Source organism: Apodemus sylvaticus, chromosome 11, assembly GCF_947179515.1.
Source record: "Apodemus sylvaticus chromosome 11, mApoSyl1.1, whole genome shotgun sequence".
Taxonomy (NCBI): domain Eukaryota; kingdom Metazoa; phylum Chordata; class Mammalia; order Rodentia; family Muridae; genus Apodemus; species Apodemus sylvaticus.
In genome coordinates, this window is record NC_067482.1 from 78,361,095 (window position 1) to 78,375,318 (window position 14,224).

Genomic DNA, 14,224 nt, shown 5'->3' on the forward strand with positions numbered 1-14,224 from the left:
AAGCCGTGGCTGTCCTGGAACTCACTCTGTAGACCACAACCCCTTGCTTTTTTTTTTTTTTAAAGATTTATTTTTTATTATTTGTAAGTATACTATAGCTGTCTTCAGACACACGGGGGCACCAGATCTCATTACGGATGATTGTGAGCCACCATGTGGTTTCTGAGATTTGAACTCAGGACCTTCGGAAGAGCAGTCGGTGCTCTTAACCGCTGAGCCATCTCTCCAGCCCGTTAGTTTGGATTCTTACGTCTATCCTTGATAAAGAACTTTCGGAAGGCCAGGAGTGATGATGGCACACTCCTGTAATCTCAGAACTTGAGATGATGAAGCACAAGGGTCTCACGTTTTAAGGCCATCCTGGGCTACATAATGAGTTTGAGGCTACACGAAGGAGCCAGTCACAAGAAATAGCTTTCTGGCCAGCACTTGAAATTGGTAAACAGTGCGCAGTGGAGTCCTGTGGTTGTTTCACAATGTGCCTGGAAGAAGCAATTCCAGTGGGCTTGGTGTTTCTACCGTTGGAACACTAGAGGCAGCTGGCTCCTTGCCGTTGCCAGTAGTATACCGTAACATTGTCCACAGTCGTGTAGAGTTGTAAGGAAGGTCTAAGAGCACTGGATTCTGCTTTAGTGCCAGCTGGATGGTCAAGCATGTCCAGTTTGATGAATAGAAATGTTTTTAGCAAAAGTACCAGATGGCTGTGAAGCAACCATGTTGTTCTGGAAATTTAACTCAGGACCTGGAAAGAGCAGTCTTAACCATAGGACCACCTCTCCTACCATAAAATAAATAAGGAAGGAAGGAAGGAAAATAAAGAGTACAAAAAAAGAAGAAGAAATGTTCTTAGCCCGAGAGCTCTCAGAACAGGACAAAGGTGACAGGGTAAAGGTTATACCAGCAGGAAATACCATTAAGAGTTCTGCTTAAGGCCCATATACTCGTTGTGGAAGGAGAGGGAGAAGGGCCTATACTCTCAGACCAAAGAGACAACACTGGTTGCGTGCTTATGCTGTCCTGGGCGCTACTGCTTGACACTCGTTGACTCTGAAACCTTCCTGGCAGGTTTCCCATCAGGACCCCAGCAACTACTTGGAGATCCATTCCAAGGCATGCGCAAGCCCATGAGTCCTGTCACAGCCCAGGTCAGGCTGAGCTCTTTCTCTTTGCCTTTTTGTTCTTGCTGTTGCTTGTGGGGTAGAGAATTGAACTGCAACAATGATGCATGGTCTGTTCTGCAGTGACTATAGTTCATGTTCACACAGAGGAGAAAATTGCTGAGTGATGAGTATTATTTAAATTAAAATTTTTCTTTAGATTTACTTTATGTGTATGAATGTTTTGCTTCTGTTTATGTTTGTGTACCATGTATGTGCTCATTGCCAAGGAGTTGTCAGAAAGGCATTGGATCTCCTGGAATTGGAGTTATAGACAATTGTGAACTGCCTCCCATGTGGGTCTGAGAATTGAACCTGGGAGTCACTCTGCAATAGCAATAAATGCTCTTAACTACTGAGCTATCTCTCATTCCACTGGTTAATTTTTAAAAATATTGTTCAGTGGACACCAGCATAACTTAGTTATTTGCAATATTCAATTTTTCAGCTACTGTTTAAACCATGAGACATACCTTTGTGAAAAACGAGTTGAACTTCCTCATTCTTTTACTGATTATCTGTCTTCTGCTATTTCTATTGATCAGATGAGCCAGCTAGAATTGCAGCAAGCTGCTTTGGAAGGGCTAGCCCTACCACATGACCTTGCAATACAGGCAGCACCCTTCTACCAGCCTGGTTTTAGCAAACCACAAGTGGACAGAACCAGAGATGGGCTCAGAAACAGGTAAATTACTTGTACAGATTTGGGTACTAATTTATAAATGGTCTTCCTGAGACTGGTATGAATCATATTCATCATGAATCATGTATCATAAATATAACTTGCATATGCTGATCCAGTGTAAGATAGGAATTCCATCCTACCGCAGATGCTATTGGTAGAGGAAATACGGTTGAAATCTCCAAGGTCCTCCTGTGTCCCCTTTGTCAGTGTTACCTTTTTACCTCCCTCAAGTGCACAATGTCTAACCTTTAAAAATAATCACTACCGCCAGGCAGTGGTGGCACAAACCTTTAATCCCAGCACTTGGGAGGCAGAGGCAGGCAGATTTCTGAGTTTGAGGTCAGCCTGGTCTATAGAGTGAGTTCCAAGACAGCCAGAGCTACACAGAGAAACCCTGTCTCAAAAAACCAATGATGATGGTAATAATAATAGTAATAATAATAATAGTAATAATAGTAGTGATCACTACCTTCATTTTTTTTTAAAATTCTATGTAGTGTTTTATATTCTTAATTTGTAAATAACTTTTGGGTTCCAGTTAGCTACATAATCAGAAGAAGATACTATCATAATTGTACCTATAAGTTATTACAAGTAAATACATTTTTTTAATTGATTGTGTTTTTACCAGTTAGTTTTTTTTTTTTTTTTTTCAGTGCTGGGGACTGAACTCAGGACCCTGGACATACTAGAGAAGTACTTTCTTACACATTTTACCCACTAACTCTTGTTTCTGAGGGGTTTTGGTTTAGTTTTGGTTTTGCTTTTTTGTTTTGAGACAGAGAATTTCTGTTTATCTCTGACTGTCCTGGAACTCACTCTGTAGAATAGACTGGATTCGAACTCAAGAGATCCACCTGTCAGTGTCTTCTGAGTGCTGAGATTAAAGGTGTGCACTGCCTAGCCTTGTTTCTGTTGTTTTTGTTGTTTGTTTTGAGACATGGGTAGCGTCTCGCTGTATATTGAACTAAAGTTCCTGGCAAACCTTCTGTGTCTGTTTCTAGAGTGATGGAATTGTGAGTGGGTACCATTACGTTCAGCCAGCCCTTGGTCTTTTGGATCATGGCCTCAAAATGCCTGGCCTTGAACCGTGTAGCCCAGGTGTCCTCAGTCTCTTGGCTTTCCCTCCTGTGTGCCAGGATTATGTGTATGTGCATCACAGTCTTCTTAGTCAACTATTTGAGATGTTGAAAAGCAAAACTTGATGTAGCTTCCTCTTGTCATAGATTGTATGTACTAACTTACAGATTCACTCTTCATGTGGGATTTTGTTTCATCAGTTTGTTGATAGAACTAATGGATCCAGGCTTTTTTCTTTTTACAATTTGTGTGTGTGTTCTCACGTGGTTAGTGTGTCTGTGTGAGTTTATATGTACCATGTGTGCAGGATCCCCAAGAGACCAGAAGAGGAACCTGGAACTGGAGTTTCAAGTAATGAGCTGCCATGTGGGCAGTGGGAGTTGGACTCCCTGGTACTTTTTCCTCTGGGAAGAGCACTAACCACTGAGCCATCTCTGCAGCACAGCTTGTTTTGTTGTTTCTATTTCTTAACTGGGCATTTTTTGTTTGTTTTGGTTATTTGGTCTGTTTCCCTGCTTTTGCCCTGCAGCCTGAGAGTATTCCCTTAAGAGTAGAGATGTCATCTGTTTTGTTCATTGTTGTGTCTCCTGCGCTGACAGTGTTGCCTAACACAAAAATGCTTTGTGTACAAAAAGGAGTAAATGATAAATTGTCTGAAGCTTCCAGGTTTGGAGATCTTTCCCACTTAGAGTACTTTGCCATGCACTCAGACTTGATCTCAGAATGTCATAGAGCTTCTGAATGCTGAGGAAAGCTTACAGATTTAGATCCCAGCATTGCCTGATGCAGAGGATTTTGCTCATTCACTTTAGTTATAGTGAAACACTCACCTAGCCAATGCATACACATAAGCTTTTTTCTCAGCCTGTTTCTATGTCAGCCCTATTTCCTCTTTCCCTCTGTGATAAGGAGAATAAATAGAGGGGATAAAAATCCTAACACTTGGGAGGCAGAGTAGGAGGATGTCTGAATTCAAGGCCAGCTTGGTCTACACAGTGAGTTTCACAGTAGTCAGTACTGTGTAAAGAGACCCTACCTCTAAAAAGAACAAAACCTCATTTGGTAGGGCTTGAAGAATACAACTGGGTTATGAAATAACTGATGTTCCCAACTCTGTTTGATTTGAACTAGTATCTTAGAGATAGAGCATCAGCTACATTGCAGGCACTGTGAATTGCTGCTTTCACCTATCTGAAGTATTCCAGCCCCCAGAGTGAAGGCTTCTAGCCAACTGTTTGTTCTAGCGACTAAACTGTACACCAGCATAGAGAACTCTACATGCCCAAAGCCCTTGATTCCCTGTGCTCTCTGCCTGAACCTTGTTTCTTCTCCTTAGCTTTTTTTTCTTTGTTTGGTCAGGATTTCTCTATGTACCCCTTGTTGTTCTGAAACTGACTCTGAAGACCAGTTGGGTTCGAACACAGAGATCTGCCATTGTTAGTATCTTACATCTATGTCCCTTAGTTTGCCTCAGGTTATTGACTGCTCCCACTACACAGAGCTTTTCTCTTCCCTCAGAATTTACCATGCACTTTTTTATATTTTGAATGTTTGAGAAATTAAATTGGATAAACGAAGGTATGCTAAGTTCCTGGACTGGTTCTTGAGTTACATAGTTTTAAGACTTGGCATTGAGTACTTTGGAGCTGACTGGCACTGTTAATTGGTTTGCAGGCAACAGCGAATGTCAAAGTCACCAGCACCCATGCACCGAGGAAATTCCTCTTCCCCAGCTCCTGCCGCCTCCATCACAAGCATGGTTAGTGATCTTTAGTATCTGCGTGGCTTCAAGATTTCTCCATTTGGTTATCTGTGTTGCACCAGTGTGTTACCTGTGTCTCTGAATGCCTTCCCAAAGGAATACTGAACTTTCATATATGTCTGTTCATTACATCTTCCCCTAACACATTATTCTTGTAAAGAAAGTATGCTCTGGATAGGTGAACTTGTGCCATGAAACAATTCATCAGTGCTTAAAAAATAGCTGGGTCTGGCCTGGTGACAAGTACTTCAGAACTTGAAAGGCAGAGGCAAATAGAATTTTAGACCAGTCTGGGGCCTTACGTGAGGACCTAGTGTGACCCTCCAAAAATAAAACGAAACAAAATTAGCTGTCATGGGAAAATAGGACAAATGCAAGGCAGGAAATGAGAGAAGAGTGGTCACATGACGGAGTCCAGTGAAAATGCCGGCAGGTCTGTAGATTATTCTCTTATGGGTTTATTGGTTTGTGATAAGTCTGGCTTTACCAGTGGGTTGGATTTTGTTTTTAACTGATAGAGACTTTTATTATCCAATCAAAGCTGATAGATAACGGGAAAGAACAATTAATTGTTCTGTGCTTCAGGACTGCATATGGGACTCTGCACTAAATAACCCAAAAGCTCTTGCTTAGAGAAACTCTGCAAGGAATTCTATTCATGAGTTAGGCCCCATCTGTTCCTTTATAAAATTACATAATTTCATTATAAAATAAACAGGAACGAAGAATCCGTAATGGTAAGTTCTAGTAAGGTGACAAGACCTGTAAGTTAATTGAATTTTCATGTATATAATTTTAAAAGAAAAATGGAGGAACAAAGGGTTATCATAGGTTCTGAGCTTGTCTCTGAAACATCTCTTTCCATTTACCAGTCATGCTCTTCCTTTTTCTTAGCCCTGTCTCAGGGTTAGGAACAGGAGAACACACGCAGGCCCATTTTACAGGGTAGCAAAATGGGTTGAAGCTCTTGGGACAATAACTACTTGCCCCTTTGTATTCTCTTCTAGTAGCTATAGACCAGAACAGTAGAGTTGCCTCTGCCCATGTCGGCAAAATGGGGACTGTTCACCCTATTGAAGATGGCTCCACCTGGGAAAGAAAGCCAGGCTTAAGAGCAAGTGCTGCATAGCCCAGTGGTCAAGAACTTACTTCCAGCATGTGTAGACCTGAGGTTTAATCCCCAGGATTAAATGTCCAAAAAAAGTTTAAAAAAAAAAAAGACTGGCTTAGTATTAGGGAAAGGCATGTGAGTGTGCTGATTTCTGCCTCCTCTTCTCTGCAGCTTTCTCCTTCCTTCACCCCTACCTCAGTGATCCGGAAGATGTATGAAAGCAGAGAGAAAAGCAAGGAGGAAATGGCACCTGGACCAGTGGTTCCTGGTGATGGTAAAGAGGATACTCAGAAGGCAAGCGAAGGTACTACTGTTTACCGTCTGTGCGTCAGAACCTAGGCACCCGACTGTAGTGTCAGGAAGATGGTTGGGAGCTCAGTCAGACTTGCTCACTTGACATTGGGGCCAGCTGGGATACATATGTGCTTTAGCTTATGATTCTTACAATCTTCCAAGTTGAATAACAAATTCATTTAGCACGTCGATATAGCTCAAATCTTTCTGTTTAACATATGTGTTTGTTTGCTTGTGGGTATGTCTGTACCATGTGCATCCAGTGCCTAAGGAGGCCAGAAGAGGGCATCAGAACCTCTAGAATTGGAGCTACAGGTGGTTGTGAGATACATGTGGGTGCTGGGACTAGGTCCTCTTCACAGAGTATCCAGGTATCCAGGAAGATAGATAGATGCATGTTCGTTGTTTTGTTGTTGGATCTTACTGTGTAGCTGCGGCTAACCTCAAACTCACAGAGATCTGCTGGTCTCTGCCTCCCAATTCCTGGAATTAAAGGTGCCTCAACTACATGCCTGGCAACTTGTGCTTTTTATTTTGAAACACTATGTCAAGAGGTTTTTGGGTTATATCAAAAAACTTTTATGCACCGGGAATGCAACTCAGTTGTACTAAGTAATAGAATATTTGCCAGCATGTACAAGACTATGGGTTCATGTTCCTTCCCCAGGAAAGGAAATGACAACTAAAAATTTATCTGGGCATTGGTGGCACATGCCTTTAATCCCAGCACTTGGGAAGGAGAGGCAGGCAGATTTCTGAGTTCCGAGGCTAGCCTGGTCTAAAGAATGAGTTCCAGGACAGCTAGGGCTACACAGAGAAACCCTTTCTCGAAAAACCAAAACCAAAAAAAAAAAAAAAAATCATTTCAGCAAAGAAAGAATTTGAAAACCTTGGCATCTATGGGCTGGAGAGATAGATCAGGGCACTGTTTGCACTTCCAGAGGACCTAGGTTCAATTGCCAGCACCCACATGATAGCTCACAGCCTTCTGTGACTTCAACCTTAGGTTACCTAGCACCCTCCCCAGCCTCTCTGAGCCCTGAACTCACAGGCGCACAGACTACATGCAAGCAAAACGCCATCCACATACATAAGAAAAGGTTAAAACACAATTTTGGCATCTAGTCGTAGCTCAAGGCCTAACTACTCTGTGACCATAGCTCGACTCCTGTAACGTTCCATGAAAGCATCTAACCTGGTTAAGAGGGGACAAGAATTGTCAGATTTTTAAAAAGTAAGATTGGCTGTGTTGTTGGGAATTGAAATAAATTGATGAAGGATATCAATACCAAAATATCTTGTGAATGAATCTTTACAGATAATCTGCTGTCATCCAATCCCATACCCAGTACTGATCAAGACTCTTCTCCTACAACAAATCCTAAACTTCTGACATTACAGAGGTCTTCATGCTCCACCCCACTGTCCCAAACCAACCGTTATACCAAAGAACAAGATTATCGACCTAAAGCAGCTGGGAGGAAAACACCCACCTTGGCATCCCCAGTCCCAGGAACACCTTTTCTCCGTCCTACCCACCAAGTTCCCCTCGTCCCTCATGTTCCTATTGTTCGACCTGCGCACCAGCTTCACCCAGGATTAGTCCAAAGGTTGATAGCCCAAGGGGTACATCCACAGCACCTTCCAAGTTTGCTCCAAGCTGGTGAGTTGTGGGCATTGAGTATTGGTCCTAGTATAAAAATTGCTGCCACTAATTAAGCGTTACATTATATTCCAAAAAGACCTTACTAGATTTGCATTCTTTTTCTGCCTAAGTAGTGAGTCCAATCCAGTCTCACTTCCTTAACTCACAAAAAGATTAGAAAACCTGCCAGACAGTGGTAGTACAGGCCTTTAATCAGAAAGCAGAGGCAGGTGTGTCTCGTTGAGCTCTACGATAGCCAAGGCTACACTGAGGAACCCTGGCTTTGGCATTCATTTAAAATTGTGTGTGTGGCTGTATACTCAAAGATCCTGTCATATGGTGGCAAGTGTTCACCACACCCACCTCCTTACCAGTTTGCAAATCAACAAAAAGAGTAAAATTTGACATTTTTAGGAACATTGACACAACTCACAAATTTCTTTTCTCTCCATCAGGTGTGCTTCCGCCTGGGATAGACATGGCTCCTTTGCAGGGACTATCTGGCCCTCTCCTGGGTCAACCCCTATACCCTTTAGTCTCTGCTGCTAGTCACCCTCTCCTAAACCCTCGTCCTGGGACCCCTCTGCATTTGGCAGTGATGCAGCAGCAGCTACAGCGCTCAGGTAAGGTTTACAAATAGGTCAGGCACCGGTGCGCGCCTTTAATCCCAGCCCTTAGGAGGCAGAGGTAGGTGGATTTCTGAGTTTCAGGACAGCCAGGGCTGTCTCAAAAAAACAATAAAAGAAAAAAAGAAAACAAATAGGCCAGGCTAGCTGATCACACTCGAAGTTTCTGAGATTTTTCAACAGCAGTGAGTTATCTCTGCCCCTTTGTTCCTTAGGTATCACTAGAAAAACAGGTGAGCTGACCTGTACAGTCTCTGGCCAGGATATTACACTGCAAGGACAGTGGGAGCCAGGCATGCTCTGGCTGTGTATAGGTCAGAAAATACTTTCAGTAGTGAGAACAAGACTCAAGTATCCAAGGGTCTCCTTAGTAGACTTGTGGGTATCTGTGGGTGAGGTGTGGATGAAGCATGGCCTAGTGCAGAGCTACTAGGCTGCACTGACATTCTTCTCCCCACAGTTCTGCATCCTCCAGGCTCTGGTTCCCAGGCAGCAGCTATCAACGTTCAGACTCCTCAGAATGTACCCAGCCGGTCGGGCCTGCCCCACATGCACTCCCAGCTGGAGCACCGCACCAGCCAGAGGAGCAGCTCCCCTGTGGGCCTTGCCAAATGGTTTGGCTCAGATGTGCTACAGCAGCCTCTTCCCTCCATGCCCACCAAAGTCATCAGTGTAGATGAACTGGAATACAGACAGTGACGGGGGCAGACTGGCTCACCCATACCTGGACCTGTGGGGCACCCTGGTCATGACTCGTTCCCCATCTGTGTAATGGGATTTACATTGGAGCACGCTGTGTGAAGATGGTTAGGGGATCCACATACTACCATGATCTACATTATGACAGAAGGCTGTTAAATAATCAAATGGAGCCTACATGGTTCAAATATAAGGGACACAAGATTGTCAGTTCTGGAAGTCTTTCTTTTATAAAATATGTGAATGAAGTGTTGGTGTCTTCTAGAGGTGACACCTAAGGGTTCTGAGAAAATAAAATGTATAGACCCTTATGTACAGACCTGTGTATAAACTTTTGTACATACAAATAGGATAGCTTTTTTTGAACTTATACATACAGCTGTACATAAAGTAACTATCAGTTAGGCCTGTGTCAACTGTTTGGATTTTTTTCACTTGTATATTTGGGACTTTTTCTTTTGGTTTATTAAAAGTTGCATATGCCACGTGTGTGAACGATATGACTGGTACTGTGTTTATTTCCTCCATGAACTTAAGACAGTCTAAATGAATTCTTTTCATGTTTTAATTTTACCTTAGGAATTCTGGAATTACTTCTGCACGAGTAGCTTGTGGCAAGTATCAAGGCATATCTATATACCTTTAGGGAAGTCATATATGGTATTAAGTCTTTCCCTTGCCTCTGCTGCATTAATTTCTCTCAAAATTGTTAAGTTACAACTTGAGGCCCAGTATTATGTAAATTGCATGTAAAGCATTCTGAAGGATAGTATACTGATTACAGGTTTTTCAGTCTCTTTGTTATACTCAGGTTCAAATTAATTTGCCCAATCACTGGATTAATTATGGATTTAGGGCCACAAATGCTATTATAATTCTACTGTAGAGATTAAGCCATTCTCAATTTCATAATATTTTCTTGGACTTTGACTGCGGGGGCTCCCAAATCTTGACAATATTGATTATAATCCTTCAGCTGCCCACTTTCCTGGGGAGTGAGAAAAGGGTTACTTTTCAACCAAACCTGTCTCTGAATCAGGGCAGTCTGGTACTTCCAAGCTCATTAGATGCTGTCATTCTCTCAGTGATTCCTCATCTTCAAGAGGAATCTGGAAAAAGCAGTCCACTTGTCAGCAAAGGAACACTGTTGTACTTTTCCTGGGTGTCCTGCTGAGCCAACAGTGGTAGTAAGGTAAGGGGCAGGATGGGTCAAACTGCCAATAGAGAATTACTCTAAAGGCTGAAGCTGGTGGACAGATAACAAAGGCAAACACTAATCAGCAAAACACAGCACAAAGGAACCAGGGGTGTTAAATGTGTATAGACAGGCTGCAAAGGTGGCTCAGCGGTAGAGAACTGGCTGCTCTTCCACAGGTCCTGAGTTCAATCTTAGGCACTAACGTGGTGGCGCACAGCCACCTATAAAAGGATCTGATTCTCTCTGGTGGGGCGTACATACAGCAGAGCATTCATAAACACAAATGTAAAAAATGTGTACAGAAGCTAAATGAAGAAAGGTGGAAGAAACTCAAGAGTTCAAGGTAAGCCCTATATAGTGAAGTTCAAGACTAGCTTTGTCTACCTGAAACTTAATCTCAAAAAAAAATGAATACATAAACACAATCTTCAAAGGAATAAGAACCTTACAGAAAAAGCAGTAATGCCTGGGCAAAAAGAGAGGTACCTCACACATGTATCCCTATGACTCCATACATTTAACACAGGATTAGCTAGAACAAGGCCAGCCAGAGATTCTAGTCTCAGAAGGGAAAGGTGTCTCCAGAGCAATGTTGTGGTCATCTAGTATGTATCACACACATTTAGAAACATTTGGGACTGGAAAGATGTGAAAAACAAAGCTTTAAAAAAGGCTAAAAATAAACAGCAGCACAGCCTGTTCTAGAGAACCCAGGTTCCATTTCAAGTACCACATGGTTATTGAAGTGTGTCATTAACTCTAGTTTCAGGGTATCTGACACCCTCTTCTGGCCTCTGCAGTGACCAAGCACACATGTGGAATGTAGACATATACATAAGCAAAACACGACTAAAAACATTAAAAGAGGGCAAGTGGCACTTCCCAAAGGAAACTGAAGAACCAGGAGTCCTTGTGAAGACAGTAGAAATCAGAAGTGGGAACAGTGTACAAAGGCTGTATACTGACATACAGACTAGGTTAGTCAATGATGGACACTAGCCCTTTGTCCACAAATGAGACAGTCTATAGGACTAAGCACACTTCTTTCTTAGTAATTTAGTGAGACATAAGCAAATCTCTAGCAAATACTCTCTGGATGATATTCAGCTCAAGGCTCTGAGAGACATGTTGTCATTTTCAAAAGGAGCTACCTGCCTACAAATACCAGCAAGCTGTGGTGAATAGATGAGAGAATCTGGTTTCTCAAATGACCTAATGAAAGCAACTGGAGTGCCATATGAATTCTGTGAAAATGCCTTTTCAATATTAAGCTCTTAAATGAGCATTAGCATCCCAACTAATGAGCGGTGCTTTAGAATGGTGGGTCTGCTTAGCTATAATAAAGCCAAGGAAACCAAACGGGAAATTCATTCCATGCCATGAGACTCACACCACAAGCCTTCCTTAGACCCTTAGACCTCAGGAGAAAAGTCTTTGGCTGTAAGAGCACACCTCAGTGTAGACTATGCCTTTAATCCATACACTTGGGAGGCAGGGGCAGGAGGATCTCTAAATTCACTTCTAGCCAGATGATTGACACATACCCCTCTGGTTTTTGTTTTTCATTTTTTGAGAACAAGTTTCTCTATGTATCCTTGTCTGTCCTACAATTCGATCTGTAAACCAGGCTGGCCTCTGTAGAACCACTTGTCTCTGACTCCTGAGCACTAGAACTAAAATGTGAACCACGACCACCTGGCTCTGACCTTGTCACAAAGCCAAAGAATGACTGCGTGAATAAATAAGAATGCAACTATTCAGCAGCCTGGGGGAGGAAAGCCCAAGAGTTTAACCAGAGACCCTGTTTGGTTTCCATTATACATTTCTTCTCATAACGGACTAGGGGACTAGGCAGCCTAGGCTCTATACCAAATACACCGTGCACTTAAAACATACCAGAACTGCTTCCAATCCTTCAACTGCCGCAGGCTACACACATTCCCACAGCTTAACAGTAACATGGCTTGCCTGTGATAATAAACCTAGAAAGTTTCTCTTAAAGGATATTACCATCGTTTATACGTATGAATAGAAAGGCTGACCTGGCCTTAACTGATTCTGGGTAATATGCAATAATGCAAACTCCTTCTAAGTAACTTTTAGCGGAAATCTACCATCTTGTGCCTATTCATGATTGGATGCATAGATGACTGAGATGTAATTTGGGAAGTGACATATGCAATAGGAAAAAGGAATATATAACCTATAAATAGAAAACACCAAGGCAGGCATGGTGACACGTATCTTTAATTAGCACTTGGGAGGCAGAAGTAGGATCATCTCTGAGTTCAAGACCAATCAAGTTCCGGGCCAGCAAGGACAACAGAAATCTTGCCTTGCTTGATATAAACATTTTAAAACTTTTTAAAAATAGAGAACCCCAAACTCTGCTCATTAGTAATCTACCCTTCCTCTCTTTAGATAGCTTGAGACCCTAGGCAATACAGCCTTGGGTCCCTAAGTACTCCCTCACTCAGCCTGTAGTCAATCTTTGACAGTGTTACCTTCCATAATCTATACTATCACTTTGTTCCAAACCTTGCTTCTAGTGCACATCTATTTTTTTGAGTAAAAGGCCAGAACCTGGAAACACCTGTGGCAGATCCCAACCACAGCAGCGCATTCCCAGCTCCTGTATCTGACACAAACTGTCTTCCTTCAGAGCCGTCAAGTCTAAGCCCCAAAGAGCTAAGGTAAATTAATGTATGTTTGGTGGCAGGCTGGAGACAGCATGTCATGTGGGCAAGGCCAGCCCTGAGCTATTCTGCATGCCATCAGGCATCATTTTCAACTCCTAACCCTCTTGCCTCTACATTCCAAATTATAGGCGTTTGCCACACCAGGCTGAAGCTTCTGAAATCCTGTGGGCCTGCAACTGGACGGGAAGGTAGGGAAGTGGAGAGGGGACTGAACAATGGACTCAAGGCCTCTTCAAAACCACCAAAGCCTTGCCCAGGATTTGTACTTCCTTCTCTCTTTAGCATCCTGTGGTTTAAGCAAAGTGAATCTTGCTTGGTCTAAAGACTCCCAAAAAATCTAGGCTTTCACTGCAGAAGAAACATAGCTAGAAATTCCACAGTTCTGAAAGCCAATTCTTCATTGTAGCGTAGGGTCAGGCTTCCAATCATAGCCTACCAGTCAATGTCCCAGTCACAAATCAGTCTATATTCTGAGGTTTGTGAGGCCGACCTGAATCCAAGGACAGTGTTAAACCCAAAGGAAAAGCCCTGAGCCAAGGGCCATGTGTGGTAAACCCCACAGCTTTCCTCAGACCTCTAAAGGCTCTAGCTTATCTCCTTTGAAGATGAGCTAGTTCTCCTACAAACCCATGGTTCCTCAACGCTTCCTCTATCATCCCTTCAGACCACATTAAAATAATCTTCCAGATGGCCGGTGGTGGCGCAGGCCTTTTATGCCAGCACTTGGGAGGCAAAGGCAAGTCGGATCTCGGAGTTCAGGGCCAGCCTGGTCTATACAGAGAAACCCTGTCTCAAGAAAAAAGGCAAAAAAACCAAAAACACTCTGAGTGACAACAGGAACCACCATACAGTGAATACTTCCCATGATTGACACTGTGCCAAGCAACTTCCCAAACCCACCCCTTAACACCAGCAATCCCAACCTTAAAAAGTTAACACCATTGTCCCACCGTCCCTGTATTACATGATGAGACTGAGGTTCACAAAAACTGAGTAACCTTTTTAGGTGCATAGCTAATAGAAAACTCGCAACTCGAACCCCACTCTCAAACCCCTCCTCACAACAGTCCACTCAACTGCTATCCATATATATATACATATAGTTTCAAAACAGACCAGCTGGAGGAAATCCAGTTACCTTTCCCCAGTATACCTTCCTCTCATGTCCTGAGAAGAACCACTAGAAAGAACAGACACCCAAACCAAGGTAAAAGCATATCATTGTGGCATCCCACCAATGGACAAAGGGTCAGCACACGTCCCATTCT

General features: G+C 42.8%; 1 protein-coding gene across 2 annotated transcripts in view; it reads left to right on the forward strand.

The window, feature by feature from the left end:
* The window catches only part of Eif4enif1 (eukaryotic translation initiation factor 4E nuclear import factor 1), a 47,202-nt gene extending 37,645 nt beyond the window's left edge, over positions 1-9,557 (forward strand). For both annotated transcript variants that reach the window (XM_052198441.1, XM_052198442.1), the window contains exons 13-19: positions 1,066-1,145; positions 1,703-1,842; positions 4,597-4,681; positions 5,967-6,099; positions 7,408-7,752; positions 8,190-8,357; positions 8,821-9,557. In XM_052198441.1, coding sequence (XP_052054401.1) covers positions 1,066-1,145; positions 1,703-1,842; positions 4,597-4,681; positions 5,967-6,099; positions 7,408-7,752; positions 8,190-8,357; positions 8,821-9,059 — 1,190 coding nt within the window. In that variant the 3' untranslated portion in view covers positions 9,060-9,557. The remainder of the gene's footprint in view (positions 1-1,065; positions 1,146-1,702; positions 1,843-4,596; positions 4,682-5,966; positions 6,100-7,407; positions 7,753-8,189; positions 8,358-8,820) is intronic.
* Positions 9,558-14,224: the final 4,667 nt, after the last annotated feature.